The 24,373-nt window shown below is 36.9% G+C and overlaps 1 protein-coding gene across 1 annotated transcript in view; it reads right to left on the bottom strand.

Moving 5' to 3' along the window:
* The window catches only part of DCHS2 (dachsous cadherin-related 2), a 290,076-nt gene that overhangs the window by 79,708 nt on the left and 185,995 nt on the right, over positions 1-24,373 (bottom strand). The window contains exons 8-10 of the mRNA XM_060147145.1: positions 17,738-17,895; positions 15,801-16,644; positions 13,349-13,588 (exon numbers count right to left, since the gene is read on the bottom strand). Coding sequence (XP_060003128.1) covers positions 13,349-13,588; positions 15,801-16,644; positions 17,738-17,895 — 1,242 coding nt within the window. The remainder of the gene's footprint in view (positions 1-13,348; positions 13,589-15,800; positions 16,645-17,737; positions 17,896-24,373) is intronic.

Below are 24,373 nucleotides of genomic sequence, written 5' to 3' on the forward strand. Positions count from 1 at the left end.
GCTTCACAGGTGACTTCTATCAAACATTTACAGAAGAGATAACACCTATCCTTCTCAAACTCTTCCAAAATATAGCAGAGTGAGGAATACTCTCAAACATATTCTATGAGGCCACTATCACCCTGATACCAAAAGCAGACAAAGATGTCACAAAGAAAGAAAACTACAGCCCAATATCACTAATGAACATAGAGGCAAATATCCTCAACAAAATACTGGGAAACAGAATCCAAGAAGGACATTAAAAGGATCATACACTATGATCAAGTGGGGTTTATAACAGGAATGCAAGGATTCTTCAATGTGCACAAATCAATCAATGTGAAACACCATATTAACAAATTGAAGGAGAAAAACCATACGATTATCTCAATAGATGCAGAGAAATCTTTCGACAAAATTCAACACCCATTTATGATTAAAACTCTCCAGAAAGTAGGCATAGAGGGAACTTACCTCAACATAATAAAGGCCACATATGACAACCCACAGCCAACATCGTCCTCAATGGTGAAAAACTGAAACCATTTCCACTAAGATCAGAAAAAAGACAAGGTTGCCCACTCTCACCACTATTATTCAACATAGTTTTGGAAGTTTTGCCACAGCATTCAAAGAGGAAAAAGAAATAAAAGGAATCCAAATCTGAAAAGAAGAAGTAAAACTCTCACTGTTTGCAGATGACATGATACTACACATAGAGAATCCTAAAGATGCTACCAGAAAACTACTAGAGCTAATCAATGAATTTGGTAAAGTAGCAGGATACAAAATTACTGCACAGAAATCTCTTGCATTCCTATACACTAATGATGAAAAATCTGAAAGTGAATTTAAGAAAACACTCCCATTTACCATTGCAACAAAAAGAATGAATTATCTAGTAATAAACCTACCTAAGTAGAAAAAAGACCTGTATGCAGAAAATTATAAGACACTGATGAAAGAAATTAAACATGATAAAAACAGATGTTCTTGGATTGGAAGAATCAACATTGTGAACATGGCTCTACTACCTAAAGCAATCTACAGATTCAATGCAATCCCTATCAAACTACCACTGGCATTGTTCTAGAGCTAGAACAAAAAATCTCAGAATTTGTATGGAAACACAAATGACCGCGAATAGCCAAAGCAATCTTCAGAAAGAAAAATGGAGCTGGAGAAATCAGACTCCCAGACTTCAGACTGTACTAAAAATCTACAGTAATCAAGACAGTATGGCACTGGCACAGAAACAGAAATATAGATCAATGGAACAGGATAGAAATCCCAGAGATAAACCCATGCACATATGGTCACCTTATCTTTGATAAAGGAGGCAAGAATATACAGTGGAGAAAAGACAGCGTCTTCAATAAATGGTGCTGGGAAAACTAGACAGCTACATGTAAAAGAATGAAATTAGAACACTCCCTAACACAATACACAACAATAAACTCAAAATGGATTAAAGTACTAAATGCAAGGTCAGACACTATTAAACTCTTAGAGGACAACATAGGCAGAACACTCCATGACATAAATCACAGCAAGATCCTTTTTGACCTACCTCCTAGAGAAATGGAAATAAAAACAAAAATAAACAAATGGGGCCTAATGAAACTTAACAGCTTTTGCTCTGCAAAGGAAATCATAAACAAGATGAAAAGACAATCCTCATAATGGGAGAAAATATTTGCAAATGAAGCAACTGAGAAAGGATTTATCTTCAAAATTTACAAGCAGTTCATGCAGCTCAATATCAAAAAGAAAAAAAACAACCCAATCCAAAAATGGGCAGAAGACCTAAATAGGCATTTCTCCAGAGAAGATATACAGATTGCCAACAAACACATGAAAGGATGCTCAACATCACTAATCTTAGAGAAATGCAAATCAAAACTGCAATGAGATATCACCTCACACCGGTTAGAATGGTCATCATCAAAAAAATCGACAAACAATAAATGCTGGAGAGGGTGTGGAGAAAAGGGAACCCTCTTGCACTGTTGGTGGGAATGTAAATTGATACAGCCACTATGGAGAACAGTATGGAGGTTCCTTAAAATTTTTTAAATAGAACTACCATACGACCCAGCAATCCCACTACTGGACATATACTCTGAGAAAACCATAATTCAGAAAGAGTCATGTACCACAATGTTCTTTGCAGCTCTATTTACAATAGCCAAGACATGGAAGCAACCTAAGTGTCCATCAACAGATGAATGGATAAAGAAGATATGGCGCATATATACAATGGAATATTATTCAGCCATAGAAAGAAACGAAATTGAGTTATTTGTAGTGAGATGGATGGACCTAGAGTCTATCATACAGAGTGAAGTAAGTCAGAAAGAGAAAAACAAATACCGTATGCTAACACATATCTATGGAATCTTAGAAAAAAAATGTTCATGAAGAACCTAGGGGCAAGATGGGAATAAAGACACAGACCTACTAGACAATGGACTTGAAGATATGGAGAGGAGGATGGGTAAGCTGGGACAAAGTGAGAGAGTGGCATGGATATATATACACTACCAAATGTAAAATAGATAGCTAGTGGGAAGCAGCCGCATAGCACAGGGAGATCAGCTTGGTGCTTTGTGACCACCTAGAGGGGTGGTATAGAGAGGGTGGGAGAGAGGGAGATGCAAGAGGGAAGAGATATGGGGATATATGTGTATGTATTAATGATTCACTTTGTTATAAAGCAGAAAGTAACACACCATTGTAAAGCAATTATACTCTAGAAAAGATTTTAAAATAAATAAATAAATAAACACAAACAAACAAACAAAAATGCTTGTGCCCAGTTATATTACTCTGTTCATTCTCCAGCACAGGAGGTGAGCATGTAGAATTGCTCACGTGTGTATTTTTGGTTCATTTTGTTTTCTACTTAGCATTCAGCTGTTATCTGGAGTGAGAAATGTGGTACCACATTATTATGCATTTTGAAAATAATTCTTCCTATATTTCTGCAGTTTCATTTCCCTTCAGAGAAAAGTGTCACATCATTTCCATCACTGGGTATGAAGATCTCTCATACCATTAACTTGAACGAGTTTATCCCATGACATTGCAGCTTATTTGCACTTCACACCAGTTCCTTTCAATCATTTTCCTATGTTCTTTTCTTCACTGATGAGTATCTAGGTACAGACATAGTACTTAGCATATATGATTTACACTTTAATAAATGATGAAACACTCTTCTTTGGACTTAACAAAAAACTCCAATTACACATTTCCATCTTGCCTGTCTTAAAAATTAAATTTTCATCTGCTGTGATCTAGTAGATACAATATAGAACTGAGTACTGGAAAAGTGGAATATAATGCCAGTTTTATATAAGAATAAATATACATGACTTCTTACTATGTCACTTGAAAGAGAAAGGATATTTGGGATTATCTGCAGTCATTTTAATAACCTCGAGAAAAAAGTCTAATAAGGCAGGATCAAAGTATTTGATATGGTATAATCAGAGGTCACCAGAAAATTTATTCTTTCATTAGGCATATTATTACATTAATGATTATTTAATACTCATAGTGATTACTTTGATCTCATAATGACCTTAATCTCTTCTTTGGTCAAGACAGAATTTTTAAAAATTCCAGATTGATAAAATTTGTTACACCTATCTCATCCTACATTATGAAAATGGGGACTATACCAACTTAGATCTAATTTCTTTGTTCCTCAAATATTTGGTGAGCATAACTAGGTGTCAAGCACAGTGCTGTTTGCCAAAGAGAGAGTGGTGAATCCACCAGGTATGGCCCCTACCTGCAGGAAGCTTCCATGGAGAACAGCATCTTTTAATTTTTGGACCCTTAATTTTTCAATAATCCACTCATTTATAATATGTTATTACACATTATACATATTATATATTACACGTATTATATATTATACAGTTTAAACTCCTAACACTTGTCAAATCTAGAAAATGTCTTCACATGCTTAAACATAAACTCAAATCTTTTCAGTTTCCCTTCCTCCTATTGGTCTACTTATTCTCTAATGTGCTTTACGTTTGTATCCAATATTCCCCTGACGTTTTAGAAACTTTCAGATTTTATCATTTCTATTATTCTATATAGCTTTGATCCCTAAGGTAACAATCTACTTACCTTCAATCCTCCTAGTATATTATTAATGATAAATGAGATCTTTATTTATAACTGTAGTTTGCACATATATGATTTCACACTCCAAACTTTGCACCCTTCACAACTTAAATAATGTGAGCTAAATTTAAAGTATTATACTGTGGCTCTTTTAGAATTCAATTAGTTCCTTGCTTCTTCCTCCTCACACACTTATAATCCTCCAGATTAAACACAACATCATCAAACTTGAGAACCAAGAAAATAAAAGTAAAATAGAGATTATTGAGTCTAATTCCATCACCTTACTAAGAAAATTGGAAATCTGGATCTGAAGATATTCAGTGATACACTTACAACACACCAAAGTGTGTGTGTGTGTGTGTGTGTGTGCGTGTGTGTGTGTGTGTACACATACATATATCTGCTCTTAGACCTCAGGACCTACTGCCTTATGACTTCTTGCTTTCTCCTACTCTAGGATACCCCTCTTCAGTTCATTTCTTTTCCTCTTCAGTCCAGCCCCATGAATTAACACTTTGGCAACCTTGCAAATTCCTCAGGTACTGTGGCTTTTTACCAAAGAAGGTCAGCAAAACCTCAGTCCAGATTCATTCCAGCCACCTCTCTGTCCTCCTGGAATATCCAGCAGATAACTGGGGCTGGAGAAAACTTCACAAAAGCATAGATGGAGGCCACTGAAATGTTACTGTCATCTGGCAATCTTTCCAGATCTCCTTGGTCACCCCTCTCCTATTCATTTCTTCTACCCGACCACACCCTGGTTCACTCTCACAAATCATTTCCCTTCCTATTTCCTAGAGAAAATGGAGGCATTGGGAAAAAGCTCCCTCAACTTTCTGCATCTGTATTCAACTCTACCTCCTGCTTTGTGTCTTAATGGCAAAAGTAATTCTTCAAATACCCTCTTGAAATTTTCCTGTCAGTTCTAATCTTTCCCATTTATAATTTTTCCTTAAATTATATTTTAGCTGTAAGAAACAAGACTTTTTTCCTCCTCTTTATAGCCAAGTATCTTTTTAAAATTCTCTGCAGCTAGCTTGAAACCATTGCCATATCTAGTTATTCTTTCTACAGTCACCAGTAAGCTTCTGGTTGTAAGATCTACAGACCATGTTTAGTTGACTTGTTTTCTCTTGGCTTCAGGTATTGCTGACTGATGTTTAAAAACACAGAAAGGAAGGAACAAAGAGAGAGAGAGGAAGACAGGGAGAGAAGGGGAGAGGGAAGGAGGGAGGAAGGAATTCATTCCACCTCTTTCCCACTTCACTGGCTTCAGTTTCCACCTATATGCAGATGACACATATGTATTGAGCGCAAGTTATTTGGTTGATTGATTCATTCACTTATGTGTTTATTTATGCAGTACACATTTACCAAGTGCCAGGCACTGGAAAGATACCATTGAATAATGAGTAATTATCTTGGTCCTCAGAGTTCCCCTCTAGTGAGGGAGATGGTGTGGGGGAATATGTGAAATCACTGAGGAAGGGGATCAGGGAAGACTTATTACAGGTAGATAGTTTGTTCATTTATTATTTTATTCAATAAACATATAGAGAGAGTGATAGCGGGTGCCAAGATACCATGCCAGGTGCTAAGGATATAACTGCTGGCAAGAAGACACATTCTTTGCTCTCACAGTGCTTATAGTGTAGCACTGGTTGCAGAGAAGTAAGCAGACAATTACAATTCCACATGGTAAGACATAACTGAGTGAGTATGTGTTGCTTTCTGTATAAGCTTAGACCCTAAAGATAAATAGGATTTAACAAGTAAGAGGGAAGAAAGTGTTTGAATGCACTCAAAGTAGAAACCAAACTCCATACCGCAGTCTACAAAGTCTCATGTGATGTGGACTCAAGCTCTTCTCATATACTTGCTCCTGCACTATATTCCTGGCCCACGGGCTTCACTTCTGCTCTCTGAACATGCTAAGTGTCTTTCTGTTGGGGCCTTTGTAGTTGCTGTTCCCTCTGCCAGTTCCTCCCTCTGTTCTTTACATGGTGTACTAGTTATTAAACTGTTGTGACTCAGCTCTAAATCCGTTCTTCCCCATTCCGCCCTGCGATGCTGGGGCTAGGGAATCTGCACATCACAGCTGTGCAGAATCTCCTTTGCCAGCTGAGCCCCTCTTAGGATCTGCCACAAAGGGACCCTCGAGGGAGACTGAGGTCAGAGGAGAGCAGATGGGACTTCTTCTTCCTGTTTTCTTATTTTCCCTGTCAGCAACACCATTTCTTCTAGTGCAGAAACTGTTCACAACTTTCTGTCTATTTTGGCACTCCCAGACCAGGCTCCGCAAGGCCCCTCTTCTCATTTTTTTCCTAGATTCTGATAATCTCGACCTATTCTCCTTGTTTCCAGGGATTAGGGGTGGTAGCTGCTTCCTACCGTTATTTTTTTCTGGGTTACTTCAGGATTCCCTTTCTGTTTATTCAGCCTTCCAACACCTGTATTGTAATAGCTGGTTTTCCTGACTGCACCTGATTGATACGGTACTTGGCACCAGGATTGGATCCCAGGTATTAGGGATTCTGAGACTGATTTGGTTATGCCTTCGGCCTTAAAGGCAGTGCTGGGTTCCCTGCCCACAGGAAATGGAACACTAGTAATTTCTCATTTGCAACGGTACCATGATCATTTAAATTATCACCTGTGTTTGATTGTGATGAACTGACTATTAAAGGATTTCTATTCCTTAGAGGACCAAGTGGGGATGACTTTGGCCATGGGATAGTAAGAGGAGTATGATGTGAACTGGCTGTCTCTGAATGCAATCCGAACTTACAGAAAGAAAATTATAAGCTGAGTCTTTAAAGTCGCAGCTCAAGTCATAGTCAAAAAACCAAAAAACTTCTAAGGAAGCCCCCAAATTAATCTCTCCGAAGATCAGAACCAGATTGAGCAGCAGATATATAACAGGTAACTTCTTGCAAGGGGATACCTATTCACGAGAAGACCTACAACCAGAGTCAGATCTCAACATACTGCAGGCAGTTACATGCAAATATGACTCAATTAGAGACAGCTTATAGTTTTAAAATAATAGCAAGATTTTTCTAACTTATATTGAATAAATCTGTGGAAAATGTGTGGAAATCAATTCTAAGGATGTGAAACCCAGGAAGATAAAATAGTACTTTGGTTTCAGCTGGATTTATTGATGTGGTGTTCCTACCAGAGATTCTGAATTTAATGTGCTAGCTCTTTTAGTTATTTCCCTTGACAGTTTCTTTTGATTGGCTGCATTCAATAGTGGTCTATCATCATTGAGATTGAGATGCCAGATCTTCCCTTGCATACTATACAGAAAGGAATCAAAAAGCTTAAGGAAATGGAGAAGAACATTAGGATGGATTTACCAATGGTAAATTTACCATTTATCATGACATGCCCACCACCCTCCTCTAACTACATTTACCAACAGTTAGAGTATTCTCCCTTCATAAAGACCCTGGGAAAGCTATTGGTTAGAGGGGCTCCAGCATCCTTTAAATGCCCTCTGGTAGTTGCCCTCTGTGTAGGCTGTGGACTATGGTGCCACTGGTCCCGGGGACCACCTTTTGAGTACCAACACTCTCAAACTTTCTGGACAAGATGGCAGAGTAGAAGAACCTTGAGCTCACCTCCTCTCATGAGCACACCAAAATCACAACTAACTCTGAACAACCATCGATAAAAGACTGGAACCTATAAAAAAAAGACATTCTGCATCCAAAGACATAAAGAAGAAACCACAGTGAGATGGTAGGAGGGGAGGATTCATGATATAATCAAATTCCATACCCCTCAGGTAGGCAACCAACAAACTGGAGAACAATTATATTGCAGAAGTTCTCCCACAGGAGTGAGAGTTCTGAGGCCCATATCAGGCTCCCCAGCCTGGAGGTCTGGAATATAGAGGATTGAACCCCCAGAGCATTTGGCTTTGAAGGCCAGCAGTTCTTGATTGCAGGAACTCCACAGGACTGGGGGACACAGAGACTCTACTCTTGGAGGACTGCAAAAGCAGTGACTTCATAGGACCCTGGGTCAGACCTACTTGCTGATCTTGAAGGGTCTCCTGGATGGAGGGAGATGGAGGGAGGGTGGGCAGCTCTGGTTCACTCTGAGGACAGGGACACTGGTGGCGCATGTACCAGGGAGTATTCATCAGCATGAGCTCTCCTGGAGGCCGACATTTTGGCACCAAGACCTGACCTCACCCAGTAGCCTGCAGGATCCAGTGCTGGGATGCCTCAGGCCAAACAACCAACAGGGTGGGAACACAGCTCTGCCCATCAGCAAACACACTGCCTAAAGACTTCCTGAGCCCACAGCTGCCTCTAGACATACTCCTTGACACTCCTGACCACCAGAGGGACAAGACCCAACTCCACCCACCAGTGGACAAGTGTTACCAAGTCTAAGTTCATACCGCTAGCCACACAACAGGCCAGTAATTGAGAGAGAAATTGTTGGGGTAAGGAGTAATGACTTTATTTGGAAAGCCAGAAAACTGAGAAGATGGAGGGCTTGTGCCCCAAAGAACCATCTTGCCTGAGGTAGAATTCAGGCTTCTTTTACACTAAAAGGGGAGGGAGTAAAGTCAAACACTTCCTGGTTCCCATCAGCCTCCAGAGGGGATGTGTTAATTTCTTCCTCCCTGCAGTCATTCACTGGTGGACCTGGTCAGGCTGTTTCCTGTGAGCTAAACAAAGGTATTTTAGCTTAATGCTCATTACCTGGGAGGCAGGGTTCTGAGAGTTGGGTCATTATGTATAATTTAAGGTTTTGGGCAACATCCCTTTAGTGATTAACTTGCAATAGAATACAAAAGGTTCTTCCCTATTACATAGGCACTGGCCCCTCCCACTAGGAAGCCTGCACAAGCCTCTAGACCAGCCTCATCCACCAGGGGGGAGGGCAGTTTTCTTGCCAGAAGCAAGCAAGCCTGCAGAACCAAGTCCACAAACACAGGTCAGAACCTACCCTGGGACCAGCTGGTCTCTGGCCCTTAGGTCATGAAAGGAGACTGTACTGCTGAGACATATAGGACATCCCCTACAGAGGGCCATTTCTCCAAGGTTGAGAAACAAAACATATATAAAAATACAAAAAAATTTAGACAAAATGAGGCAACAAAGGAATATGTTCCAGATGAAGGACCAAGATAAAACCCCAGAAGAATAACTAAGCAACATGGACATAAGCAATCTACCTGAGAAAGAGTTCAGAGTAATGACTGTAAAGATGATCTAAGAACTTGGGAAATGAATGGATGCACAGAGCAAGAAGTTATAAGAAGTTTTAAACAAAGAGTTAGAAATATAAAGAACAACCAAACAGTTGAAGAACACAGTAACTGAAATGAGAACCAACACTCTATACCAATTTGTAAGGACTATCACAAGTGATCTGCTTTCATCCAGCAGGAACAATGGTACATCTTTATGTAAACTCTTCCACTACCAGCCATCATCTACTCAGCAGAGATAAAGATCATCTCAGCATCCAGTAGATCATCACACTGATCTACTACCGTGATGACATCATAATTGGATCTGATGATCAGAAAATTGTAAGAAACTTAGATGTCTTAATTAGATATATCTGTCAGACCAGTGGTTGGCAAACCCACTGGACAAATACAGCCTACCCCCGTGATTTTGTGAAGTTCTGCTGAAACCCAGCCATGCTCAATTCTTTATGTATTATCTATTGCTGTTGTCTTGCTCCAACATCAGAATTAAGTAGTAGAGACTGTATAGCCTGCAAAACCTAAAACATTCACTGTCTTGCCCTTTACAGAGAAAAGTTTGCATAACCCTGTCCTACCGTAAAGGCAGGCAAGTGATAGGAGTTGACAATAGAGAGGAAAGCTACAGTCACTTATTAAAGTGCCTAGTTGTTAAGCTAAAAGAGAAGAGAACTTCATCCTCAAAACCATGAGGAATTAATTAAGAATTCTGACCAAGGGAGTGTTATTTTCAGATTTACTTTTTATGAAAATATTTTTTCATGTAACTCCTCAACTGTACAATGCCTACACAACTCAAACATTCCTAAAGGAAAAACAGGATTGTACCTTGCTGATTGAATGGAGAAATAAACAAATAAATGAGTTCTGAAGAGTGAAGGCAGCTTGTAGCAGCCTATTTCACAGATGTTCTGGTTTCTCAAATCATATAGTCAAAAAAATTTACTAAACTCCTATGTCATAGCTTGCATTATCTTAGGGACCTGGGATAAAAGCAAGTAAAATATGTTCTGAATCCATGAGTTCACAGCTTAAAAGGCAGGCAGAAAATTAGACAATCATATAATCAAAACACCATGTATTAAATGAAATAGGATTATATTTCAAAGTTTTAATAGTGATTGTCTCTGGGTGAGTAGTCCTTTTTTTCTGTTTAATTTTTTCATTAATTCTAAGACACATTTTTTCCCCAAATTTTAATATATCTGAAGTTAGATGCTTCTTACAATTAATAGTGTCTTAGATTCAATGAAATAGATGAAATACTGTCATGGTAGTGTTTCTCCTTTGCTCCGAGAGCAGGCTGTTGGGTGGGGTTATGCATCCAGCATGAGACAGTTTCTGGGAAACCAGATGTAGAGTTTGTTCAAGATAAATCCAGATACAGAATACATTTTTTATGGGATAGAGAATAAGATTTCACTATAGAATTCAACATTTTTGTATGGTGATGTGCTGTTGAATTATTTTGTATTCACCATGAATGAGCCAATGCATCACCAGAACTGAGTCATCTTCCCTGCTGAGGCACCCTTTCCTCCCAGGACTGGGGGAGAGGTACCCCTAGGGATAGATCTTTTCCCACTAACAATGGAGCTCTTGTTGTTGGCACCAAATGCTGCAGCAGTTTTAATATCTTAGTTAAAAAGTGGTAGTTGTTTTTTCCCTTTTAATACAAGAAAAAACTCCCGTTAGAACCAGTGTGAGTCATGCATCATAAACATTCAGTGCTCAAATTCCTATGGGTTTTGAATGCCAAACAATGCTGTTAGGCTTACATTTTTAAAAACTACATTGTAGAATGCTAGAAAACGTATGTTAACCTTTCTAGTATTAAGTAATGCTATAATATTTTTAAAAATACAGACTATAAAGTAAACCATTCATAAATTCCAATATGATGCCAGTTATGTTAAAATCTTGACTACATCATTTAATTCTTGTGCATAATCCTTTTTCATTGTCTTAACCCAATAAGCAAAAAAAAAAAAAAAGATTTAGGAAAAATATGTTCAGAAACACATGCATACACCCAAATTCACATGCATTTACATAACCACTGGCTTAACAGATCTGGCTTCATTAAAAACACTGAGATTTCCAGTAAACCAAAATTTTCTACAAAACTTGTGAAGGTGCGTGAGACTCAGGAAATGCTAATGTGTATCTCAAACACCCATAAAGCCAAAGCCAGAAAACCAGCAATTTTGCATCTAAATTCCGTGGCAAACCATAATCTCTAGAATAATGAACTTTCAATTCAATTATAAGTAACAGGTTGCAGACCATTCATTCCAAAAGAAAATTACACTAACGCTTGGCAATTTGACAGTAAAAATTGGAAAGCGTATTTATGGTAATCATCTTTAGTTGACATATGAAAAATTTTGAGAGAAATTCTTTTTGCCTTCAAATATTAAAGCAAATAAATCCTTTAAGTAGAGTCCATTTTAAAAAATAAAAGTAATAAAATAAAGTCAAAGGGAGGAAGCATTTTACAGACTTTAAATGCTTGCTAAATCACACGTCAGTGATGGGTTCAGCATATGTCTGTGTACTTTGGGAAGTGGTTTCTGTGTTGCCCGGAGCTCTGCATTACTCAATTTACACCAGAGAATCCTCTCAGAGAACTTTACTAAACTGGTTATATTGGAAACACAAAGCTTATGTATGTTCTCCATTGTTTCTATCAACTAAAAACCACACTGCCAGAAATGTGCTAAATTCTTTAAGCGGAGTTGGGACAAGCAATTGTTAGCACACTCCAGCCCTCTTGGTGAGCACAGTAAGCAAAACTCTTTGATCACACTGCCCCGCTCTGGTCAAAAGAGAAAATTGGGTTGGCCCTTGAAAGTCTTCATCGCATCACATAAAATGCATTTCATTAAAAGATGATGTTTCCCCAAAGTGCAAAGCATCTAATCGGTATATAATTTAAAAGTTCAAGAAAATGTATCTTTTACCACTTTGATAAAAAATTTAGGAGGAAAATGCTAGTTTTCATACTATTATTTCCATAGAAACATCTGTTACAATTCTTGCAAGAAAAGAACAAAATATTATATTGATTATGTATTGCCACTTGCTATATACAAATGTGAATTTAAAAAGACTGGCTTATTAAACTATTTGTATTAATTCAGATGGGAAAATTCAGCATATGCTGTTAATGGCAACTACTTCACTATAATTTTTATAATTATTTTGTTTAAAATTAAAAAAGGATATTATTAAAGTTACTGAAGCTTACATGGCCAAAAAAGTCATAGTGATATTGAAAAGCAATTCTAAGACATTTATAAATTCCTAGCCATAGTAACTGTTTACTTCAAAGTCATTTGTCTGAACACAGTGGTTGATATTAATAACACAACAGTAATACAGTAATAATGGAAGTTAACATTTATTGACTGTTTATTGTGCCAGATACTGGTCTCAGCTCTTTGTAGGTAATAACTCATTCATATTCATAACAGAATTATGAATTAGGCTGTATCATAATCCCCATTTTACAGATAAGCAAACAGAGGATCAGAGAGAGCTAGTATATAGCTTATTAAAGGTTACACAGCTTAAGTGGTGGTTCTAGGATTCAAAGCCAGGCAGTCTGACACCAGCATCCTATCTCTTCCATTATGCTACATATAGAGAAAATAAAGAACGATTTACCTTCTGGTCCTCCATGTATCTAGCTATTACAGTCTGAAAAAAGTATGATCCTTTGTCTATACTTCTGTTTATTATCCAAATCAAATCAATAAATTGTATATTAATTAGATATGTATCACTCTAAGTAATAATAAAAATCAATACAAGCAAATGCTATAAAAAGTACACACTATGCATTTAATTTTTTTTCTGTGTATGCTAATTAAAGAAATTCTAGAAGTTTGAAATAACTAGCAACTGTTTTCAGGTTTTTGGTAAATGTCAATTTTTGCTTTTAACGTCGATTACTTAGTTCCCATATTTTTGAGTTACCTGAATCTCTGTCCACAGCTTCAACTCTTGTGACAAACTCCCCTGGATTTTGATTTTCTTTAACTGAAGCTTCATATAGGTGCTGTTTAAATACTGGGGCCTCATCGTTTACATCAAGAACAGTAATTGTCAAAGTCTGGGATGAAGAAAGTGTTGGTGTGCCACCATCCAGTGCCAGAAGGGTCAGAATGTACTGACTTTTTAACTCATAATCCAAAGGCGAAGTAGTAGTTAGTAAACCTGTTTTGAAAGAAGAGAAAAGCAATAGGTAATATTCTTTGGAGAAGTCATGCTTACTATACTTTTTTCTAACTCATCTAAGTTGCTAAAAATTCAGAAGCTTTCTCTGTTAAAGAATAAATATTATTAAACCAACTTTAAATTTATATATTATCTGGAATAAAAGAGAACATTTTTAATTCGAAAAGTCATTCTAATTTAAATTATAAGGATGAATGAGAATTCAGAAATAATCCATAACATACCATTATCTACTAAGATGATTACATCAAGAATATTTATCTACCCAACATCTACCTTCATTTTTTTTTAATATTTATTTATTTGGTTGCGCCAGGTCTTAGTTGCTGCACATGGGCTCCTTAGCTGTGGCACGCGAACTCAGTTTCAGCATGCATGTGGAATCTAGCTCCCTGACCAGGGATCAAACCCGGTTTCATTGGGAGCGTGGAGTCTTAACCACTGTACCACCAGGGAAGTCCCTCTACCTTCATTTTTAAAAATATCTAGGTTCTAACAGTATCCTTCTTCGTGTCAAAGGACACTTCATGTGTAAAAGTGACCAAGTTACAAAAAGTATGGCTACACCCTTTAAGAGATTTAGTTTTTGTGAAAGAGTTATAGTCTCTTTATACTAATCTCATTTAACTGTCTTTTTTTATTAACAAAAACTAGTAAAGACTATAACTCGGACAATAAACTTCACGAATACAATGTCTCCATCCAACTGCCATTTAAGCACGTAACTCATATAAGCAACTTGCACACATATATTTGTTACATAACTCCAATTGTCACATTTTTTCTTTTAGGATTGCTGTTTGCTCCTCTAACACGTGCTCCTCCTATAAGAACTTTTCTTCAAATAATTAAAGAGGCTTACTGATTCAAATTTTATATATAAAATGGTTTCTCCATAATTGCTTATCATTTTACACTTCATAGCCGAAAGCCATTGAAAATATCACTTTGTCTTCTTGATAAAAAATATGAGCTTTGTGAGAGGAAAATAGCCTATTTCATATGAGTGCCTTCAGCAATTAGCATTTTATGTCTTTGAAAAAAATATCTCAACTGAAACAGCCACTGCAATAGTTTAAGATTCAGGATATCTATATTACTGAGACACAATTCCAATTTTATCCACCCTCTTTAACAATCTGAAATAGACCTTCCTTAGCCATTTTGGAAAGCGTTTTAAATATCGTTTAAATAGATCCTTGGAGACCCCAGCTCTAACAGAAATCAGCAACTGGGTCTGGACTATCTCTCTGTCAGTTGGGCTTTTAGGTGGTGTTCATGCAGGTCTCAGAACGGAACCATATGCACAGGATTTAATAAATATTTTGATGAAATTTTCCAACAGTATATAGCCAGACTATAATCATGACTTCCAAATTCTACACATTCAGTCCCATTCCAAATAATGCTCTTACTAACAGTTGGGCCAAATGGTATACATCTGAGATTTTTTTCTAAGGCTCATGCAGAAATGATTTTATTTTTTAGAGAATGAGATGGTAGTCCATCACTTCAATATCTTCTGAAAATCAGGTTGAGGGAATTTCATTTCCAATATAACAAGAATGACACTTTGAATGTATAATTGTCCATCAAACTACATCAAAAATTTTAGAAGATGTTATCTGACAATATGGTAACAGCAAGACAAGGGAAGTGACAGTGAGTGCCATTTCCAAAGAGTACTTGACAGTGAACAAATGCTTCTGCCAAAAATAAAATGTTTCAGTTGTGAAAAGTAAGGGTCTTAATGTCTATATCAATACAACCATTTAAAAATACATGATTTCCAACTATTTACAAGTGTATGTTTGTATGATCTTAGAGATAAGTTTCCATACTAAAGTCTTTGAACAATGTTGGCTCATGTTCTACCTTGATTCACTCTTGGTACCATCTCCTACCCTATGAAAACACACAATGGGGGTAAAGAAGTTGGCTACTGTATATTCATCCCAGGAAATGTGAACTAGCTACAAAGCAGGTCAATGTTAACAAACAGGCCAATTACTCTTTGTTCTCTGAATATGACCTCTGTGCCTATCATCTATATAAGTTAAACAGTAAATCAAGTCAAATTCCTTTAAAGCATATGCATCTTGAGAACTATGATTTTATAACAGAGGAAAATGAAAAAGATAAATGTAAGCAAGTGATCACAGGCTTTAACTGACAGTGACAAGGACAGTACCTGATGACTCATCTAGCATAAAGGCCATATCTTCATTTCCTGAGAGGATGCTGAATGTTACTCTTCCATTCCTTCCTGCGTCTGGATCTTGAGCAGTTATGTGGTGCACCAAGGAGCCCACCGTGGCATCCTCTGTGACAAGGGCGATGGGGAAAGATGTAAAAGTGGGGCTGTGGTCATTTATATCCAAAATCACTACCTTCGCCATCAGCGATCTCAGTCGCCGGTCTGTCACATTCACAGCCTGATCGTATGCAGTTACTGTCAGGACAACAGTCGGAAATCTCTCTCTGTCAAGGGGGGAAGCGGTGACCAAAGTGCCAAATGAGGGGTGGATGAGAAATGGATTCACTCCAGGGTGGTGGGCTTCAATGAAGTATTGTACTCTACTGTTCAAAAAACTGCCGTCGCCATCTTTGGCATTGAAAACGTGCACCAGAGTCCCGACAGGGGCATTCTCTTCCACGCTGATCACAATGAACTCCTCCCGGAAAGATGGGGAATGGTCATTCTGATCTTCCACAGCAACACTAAGGAAGACTGTGCTATTCACGGGAGGGTTTCTGCTGTGGTCTTTAGTTACCACCCTGAAAAGATAATGGGACGTCATTTCATAATCCAGTTCCTTAAAGAGGAACAAGTCTCCTGTCGAGCTGTCGACTTCAAAGTGACCATCCTTGTCATCTGCAGCGATACTAAAATGTAACTTTCCACTATGATGTTGTTGAAGGTGATCAGGTGACTTTATCAAGCTCATTATTTTTGCAGGCTTCAAGTTTTCTGGTATAACTAAGTGTTTAATATTCTGAGAAATGAGAGGTCTCCCTTTGGATAGTGGTATCACCTGAAATAAGAATAAAAAGGAGTTGTTAATTTGGGGTTTTTAAAAAGACTTCACAGGTGCTGCTATTCTTTTGGAAGCTAATTCCTTCCAGTTGTGCAATATGCATATGTTAATTGGTGAGAAAATGTCTCTTCTTACCTTATATAATTCCAGTATGCCTCTGAAGACTGAAAACTGCATAATAGCTAGGAGATAAGAAAGTATAGGACTTTCCACTCCCGTTTGCTGCAATGGATGCAATGATAGTTTGGTGAGGCTACGCTGTTGTTTACGTGAACTGTAGTCTTATGGTTCTTCAAAGACAGTGTACGAGAGCTAGTTCTCCAAGCTACTCTAAGTCCTAGAAACTCATATTTCCTTAATGACAACATCTGCATACATTTAAGTATCATATGCCTTTGTTTATCTGAAACCAGAGTCTTGAGATATTATGACAGAAGTTTCTCCTAACCCACATATCCTTAATCAATAAAGAATATAATTTGGAAACAGAACTCTTGGGGACATATATTCTTGATTAGTATACATACCTATATTAATATTACTGATTATCACGTGCTTGAACAAAAAAATCTTCCTGTAAACAGTCATTTTGCTTCTGATGGGTTGATGTAATTTTTTCCTACTATGGAGACTTCCTACAGCTTGTTTGCTCATTACGACTAAAGGAAAGTCTTAAAATACAAATCTCAAGTGCCTTTCCTAATTTTAAATATAATTACAAAAACTATGCAATTTATATTGGCCATTTATTTACACACGTTTCTCCTGCAAATTTACCAGGTCCTTGCAATTAGGAAAAAGTAAAAGAAAAGATACTTTTTGTTCTTTATAAACAAAGCAGGATAAACATCCACATAGTGATGGAGGTAAGTATCTTGTCAGTAACTGTACAAAGTTAAAATAAAAAAATATGTAAACCTAATCATTTCTCAAGTGATAATAACATCACTTAATATAATGCACACATACATCTGCAATGCTCTCTAAAAAGAGTATTCGTATATTTAATGTATCTTCACTCTACATTTGTATATAAAATAAAAAAGCCCTCAGAGCATCTTTCCACACTTTGCGTGATGTGAGCTATTACCTGAATACTAATAACTGCCTGTCCTTGAAGAGGAGGCACCCCCTGGTCTCTGGCAATTACAGTCATCCTGTAAGAAGGTCCATAATCATGGGAAAGTACTCTGGTTGTTCTTATTTCACCACTGTTGGCATCAATCTTGAAGTGATCAGTACTACCCTCTACACACAAACACACACAAAATTAAGAAGTTAATGTTAGTTGACAATGCAGAATACAGAGAATTAATTAATCCAAATATACATGTGATCATTTGGAAATTTTATTTACCTTAAGCTCTGTGTGAATATGAGCATAAGGATAATACTAAAAATACAGACAAGAAACATAACAGATTAAAAAAATTATTATAGAAATTTTCACATATAAAAAAGTAGACAGTGATATCATGAACTTTCATGTACCTATCATCTAGCTTCAATATTTATCAACTCATGTGATGTATCATCCAGCAATCCCCTTCCTGTGTATATATGCTGACAAAACTTTAATTCAAAAAGATACATGCACCCCTGTGTTCATAGCAGCACTATTTACAATAGCCAAGACATGGAAACAACCTAAATGTCCATTAACATATAAATGGATAAAGAAGATGTGATACATATATACAATGGAATACTACTCAGCCATAAAAAAGAATGAAATCATGCTATTTGCTGCAACATGGATGGACCTAGAGATTATCATACTAAGTGAAGTAAGTCAGACAGAGAAAGACAAATGCCATATGATATCACTTATATGTAGGAATCCAAAATATGACACAAATGAACTTATCTGAGACAGAAACAGACTCACAGACATAGCAAACAGACTTGTGGTTGCCAAGGGGGAGGAGAGGTGGGGGAAGGTTGTATTGGCTGTTTGGGATTAGCAGATGCAAACTATTATATATAGAATGGATAAACAACAAGGTCCTACTGTGTAACACAGGGAACTATTTTTTTTTTTTTTTTTTTTTTTTGAGGTACGTGGGCCTCTCACTGTTGTGGCCTCTCCCGTTGTGGAGCACAGGCTCTGGACGCGCAGGCTCAGTGGCCATGGCTCATGGGCCCATCCACTCCATGGCATGTGGGATCTTCCAGGACCGGGGCACGAACCCGTGTCCCCTGCATCGGCAGGCAGACTCTCAACCACTGTGCTACCAGGGAAGCCCAACTCATGGCTAATCTTATTCCCCATTCACATATTTCCCTTCACCATCTTCTTTTGAAGCAAAGTTCAGAAATCATATCATTTCTTCTGTATGTTTTTCAACATGCATCTCTAAAAGATAAGGAAAAATTTAATACGATCACAGTACCATATTATACTTTTAAAAATTAGTAATAATTCCTAAATATTATCAAATATCTAGTTAACTTTTAAATTTCCAGTTGTCTCATAAATATCTTATTTTTTTTAGTCAAATTAGGTTCAACATAAAATCTGTATTTGCATATCTCTTCAATCTATGCATTCCTGCCATCCATCTCTTTATTTTGTTCTTGCAACTCATTTGCTGAAGAACTGGATCATGTATCCTGAAGCTCACGTGGTCTAGATTTGCCTGTTGCTTATCTCCAATGTGTAGCTTAATATGTTTTTCTGTCCTCTATGTTCTCCTTAAATTGGGAGGTACATCTAGAGAATTAATCAGATTCAGGGGGAAGACTACTTCATAAATGCTGTTTTGTGTTTTCCTTCAGAAGCACGTGTCTGATTGTCTCTTTTTGTGATGTGGGCCCCCTTTGGTGCACAGCCTGGATCCACTAATGATTCAATAAATGTTGCAAAGTATAACATTGAGTCTATGATCTCTTCTTTGTTTATTTAGCTGGAATATATTACTAAAGAGCAACTTCTTCTTATGTACTTATTGGTAACCCAGTGGGACAGTTCATTATACGAAAAGTCAGGATAAATGTTTGATGGTAAACTTTTATTTAACAGTCTTCAAAATAATGGATTGGTTTACTAACATCCTTCAGTGCTTCAACTATGATAATTAAAGGTTTGTTTAGTTTCTGTTTTAAGAGTCATTAAGCATAAATTTAAACATATTATAAGAGTTTCAATCTATTCCCAATATTATCCCTATTGGTGTTCAAATTGTTCCATCTTTGAACCTTAGGATCCTCTTAAAGGAGGTTCCTGAGTCTTTGATATGATCCTATTCATCTTTAACAGCCTCCTTGTATCTGGGGTGACAAAATGTTACAGACTCATCTTGAAGATTTCCTGTTCAAGACCTGGAATCAGTCATTTCTCCAAGGACTCCTGGTTCATTCCATGGAATACAGTATTGGGAGGTTGTATCCTGCTCATTGCTTCTGGGTCAGTCATTGTTTCTAGGCCGTTTTCAGTGGTCACAGAATACACACATGCACACACTAAAATATGTCATGAGTTTGTACTGATACTTCTAATTCAAATTGATCATGGCAGGGGTTTTTTTATTTGGTTTGTTAAATAACAGATTTGTGTTCTTTGACAAAATCTAAATACTTTAAACAACCCAAAGAACTTCAGACGATGTCTAGGCTAGTGGCTCTCTTTCATTCTTTTATTCTACTGTCAGTGAGTCACTATCATGTAACAGACACTTTACCAGTTATAGGGGAAATAACGGCAAATAAAAAAGAACACCTGCTCTTAAGAAAGTCAGAGTATAGAGCAGGAAATTATGTAACATCTACTGGTTGTGATTTCTATGCTTTGATCCATTTACATAGGAGAATGAAAACTTTCAGGAATGGGATATATATATCTTTGTTCTCATATTGATTTTTATCTTGTTATTTTATCTTATATTTTGTAGTTGCCTCTATTTTGTAATTGGATAAATTTAAAGCAAAGATATGAGTAACATAACAATTTTTATATTGTGATGCCCCAAGTATCATTTCAGAAGCTATTTTTTTTTTAAAATCAACATTTCAAACATTCAGAAATATATGACCATCCATGTAAACATTTCCAGATTGGTAAAGCCGCAATATTTCTTCAAATTTTTTAAAGAAATGACAGAATATAAGTATAGCAGAGGACCTGTGTGTACCTCCAAATCTCATTCCCTTCTTCCCTGTAGACAAACTCTGTTCTAAATGGGGGTGTATCTTTCTAGTCCATACATTCATGAGTAATATATAGCATGGTTTTGTTCCTTTCCAAATAACGGTATCATAGCAGGATTATTGCTTAATCTATTAACCTGTGTGTGTGTATTCAGCAGACTCATTGTTACTGCACAACCCACTATGTCATCTTCCCAAGCATGAACATGATTTGCCTTTTCATTTCTTTCTACTTTACGTCTTTCATCTATTTTGTAATTTTCTACATAAAGGTCTTAAGTATCTTTTATTGAAATTTTCCTCCTTATGCTTCTAGTCAGATGATTCTGATTTGGGAGAGGGGGGAAACACATAATTTGATGGTCCTTCTTTAAAGAAAATAGGACAATATTCCCACCTCAGAGGAGCCCGTGCTAGTGAAGAACCTTGAAGCCTAAACTTCATGATCTTCACAGTAAACTGGACCCCACACCCAATGATTTTCTTCGTTACGGTGAATGAAACCTTTGAAATCCTGCTTAGTTCTCAAAATGCTAGTGATTTTTGTATGTTGACATTGTTCCCAGAAATTTTTTATGTTATTGATTCTAGTGACTTGCCTGTAGCATATTTGGGGTTTTCCATGAAGACAATTAAATTATCTGCAGATAACGGCAATGTTGTCCCTTGCTTCCCTATGTTTGTGTCAAACACGACAAAGCAACAAATTTCTTTTACAATGGTATAAAAACACAATGCCAACTAAAGTTAATCACTGGAACCAATCTGAGGCCTGTGCATTCTCAAGGAAAAACATAAACATAAGCCTGTCTCAGTAAAATTCCCACATACACGTACATGTGTGTACGTATGTGGCATTTTTTTATTAATCCTATTTTTTTTAAATTGGGGTATAGTTGTTTTACAATGATATGTTAGTTTCTACGGTACAGTGAAGTAGAGTTCCCTGCTATACAGCAGGTATTCCATGCTATACAGGAGGTTCTCATTAGTTACCTATTTTATACATATTAGCTGGTGTATATATGTCAATCCCAATCTCCCAATTCATCCCAGCTCCCCTTTCCCCCCTTGGTGTTCATACGTTTGTTCTCTATGTCTGTGTCTCTATTTCTGCCTTGCAAAGAGGTACATCTGTACCATTTTTCTAGATTCCGCATATATGCGTTGACATACAATATTTGTTTTTCTCTTTCTGACTTACTTCACTCTGCATTTTCTAAATACGATTTACTTTGACCTTAAGAATATTTAATTTTCATAGAGATTCACAGATGCTTGGTGTTCATAATCATATGTCTTTATACTCAATACCAATTTTTGTCCATTAACTAGTATTTTCCTGTCAGTAAAAGTTGATTTGCATTTCAGATTACTGAAAATTATTCATTTAAAGTGGATGGCTGGTTGACTTCTAATTAGGACATAGAAAAAATAATATGATTTTACATTAAAATTTTATTTTATTTTATTTTATTAACATCTTTATTGGAGTATAATTGCTTCACAATGGTGTGCTAGTTTCTGCTTTATAACAAAGTGAATCAGTTATATATATACATATGTTCCCATATCTCTACTCTCTTGCATCTCACTCCCTCCCAACCTCCCTATCCCACCCCTCTAGGTGGCCACAAAGCACCGAGCTGATCTCCCTGTGCTATGCTGCTGCTTCCCACTAGCTATCTATTTTACGTTTGGTAGAGTATATATGTCCATGCCACTCTCTCACTTTGTCCCAGCTTACCCTCCCCTTCCCCGTATCCTCAAGTCCATTCTCTACTATGTCTGCATCTTTATTCACATCTTACCCCTAGGTTCTCCTGACCAATTTTTTTGCTTTTTTTTTAGATTCCATAGATATGTGTTAGCATACGGTATTTGTTTTTCTCTTTCTGACTTACTTCACTCTGTATGACAGACTCTAGGCCCATCTACCTCACTACAAATAACTCAGTTTCATTCCTTTTTAAGGCTGAGTAATATTCCATTGTATATATGTGCCATATCTTCTATATCCACTCATCTGTTGATGGACACTTAGGTTGCTTCCATGTCCTGGCTATTGTAAATAGTGCTGCAATGAATATTTTTGTACATGACTCTTTTTGAATTATGGTTTTCTCAGGGTATATGCGCAGCAGTGGGACTGCTGGGTCATATGGTAGTTCTATTTTTAGTTTTTTAAGGAACCTCCATATTGTTCTCCATAGTGACATATCAATTTACATTCCCACCAACAGTGCAAGACGGTTCCCTTTTCTCCACACCCTTTCCAGCATTTATTGTTTCTAGATTTTTTGATGATTGCCAGTCTGACTGGTGTGAGATGATATCTCATTGTGGTTTTGATTTGTATTTCTCTAATGATTAATGATGTTGAGAATTCTTTCATGTGTTTGTTGGCAGTCTGTATATCTTCTTTGGAAAAATGTCTATTTAGGTCTTCTGCCCATTTTTGGATTGGGTTGTTTGTTCTTTTGATATTGAGCTGCATGAGCTGCTTGTAAATTTTGAAGATTAATCCTTTCTCGGTTGCTTCATTTGCAAATATTTTCTCCCTTTCTGAAGGTTGTCTTTTTGTCTTGTTTATGATGTCCTTTGCTGTGCAAAAGCTTTGAAGTTTCATTAGGTCCCATTTGTTTATTTTTATTTCCATTTCTCTAGGAGGTGGGTCAAAAAGGATCTTCCTGTGATTTATGTCATAGAGTGTTCTTCCTATGTTTTCCTCTAAGAGTTTGATGGTGTCTGGCCTTATATTTAGGTCTTTAATGTATTTTGAGTTTATTTTTGTGTATGATGTTAAGGAGTGTTCAATTTCATTCTTTTACATGTAGCTGTACAGTTTTCCCAGCACCATTTATTGAAGAGGCCATCTTTTCTCCACTGTATATTCTTGCCTCCTTTATCAAATATAATGTGACCATATGTGCATAGGTTTATCTCTGGACTTTCTGTCCTGTTCCATTGATCCATCTTTCTGTTTTTGTGCCAGTATCATACTGTCTTGATTACTGTAGCTTTGTAGTCTGAAGTTCAGGAGCCTGATTTCTCCAGCTCCGTTTTTCTTTCTCAAGATTGCTTTGGCTATTCAGGGTCTTTTGTGTTTCCATACAAATTGTGAAATTTTTTGTTCTAGTGCTGTGAAAAATGCCAGTGGTAGTTTGATAGGCATTGCATTGAATCTGTAGATTGCTTTGGGCAGTATAGTCATTTTCACAATGTTAATTCTTCCAATCCAAGAATATGGTATATCTCTCCATCTATTTGTATCATCTTTAATTTCTTTCATCACTGTCATACAATTTTCTGCATACAGGTCTCTTGTCTCCTTAAATTACGTTTATTCCTAGGTATTTTATTCTTTCTGCCATGATGGTAAATGGGATTGTTTCCTTAATTTCTCTTTCTAATCTTTCACTGTTATTGTATAGGAGTGCAAGAGATTTCTGTGCATTAATTTTGTATCCTACTACTTTACCAAATTCATTGATTAGCTCTAGGAGTTTTCTAGTAGCATCTTTAGGATTCTCTATGTATAGTGTCATGTCATCTGCAACCAGTGACAGCTTTACTTCTT

This window comes from Lagenorhynchus albirostris, chromosome 4, assembly GCF_949774975.1.
Source record: "Lagenorhynchus albirostris chromosome 4, mLagAlb1.1, whole genome shotgun sequence".
Lineage (NCBI taxonomy): Eukaryota > Metazoa > Chordata > Mammalia > Artiodactyla > Delphinidae > Lagenorhynchus > Lagenorhynchus albirostris.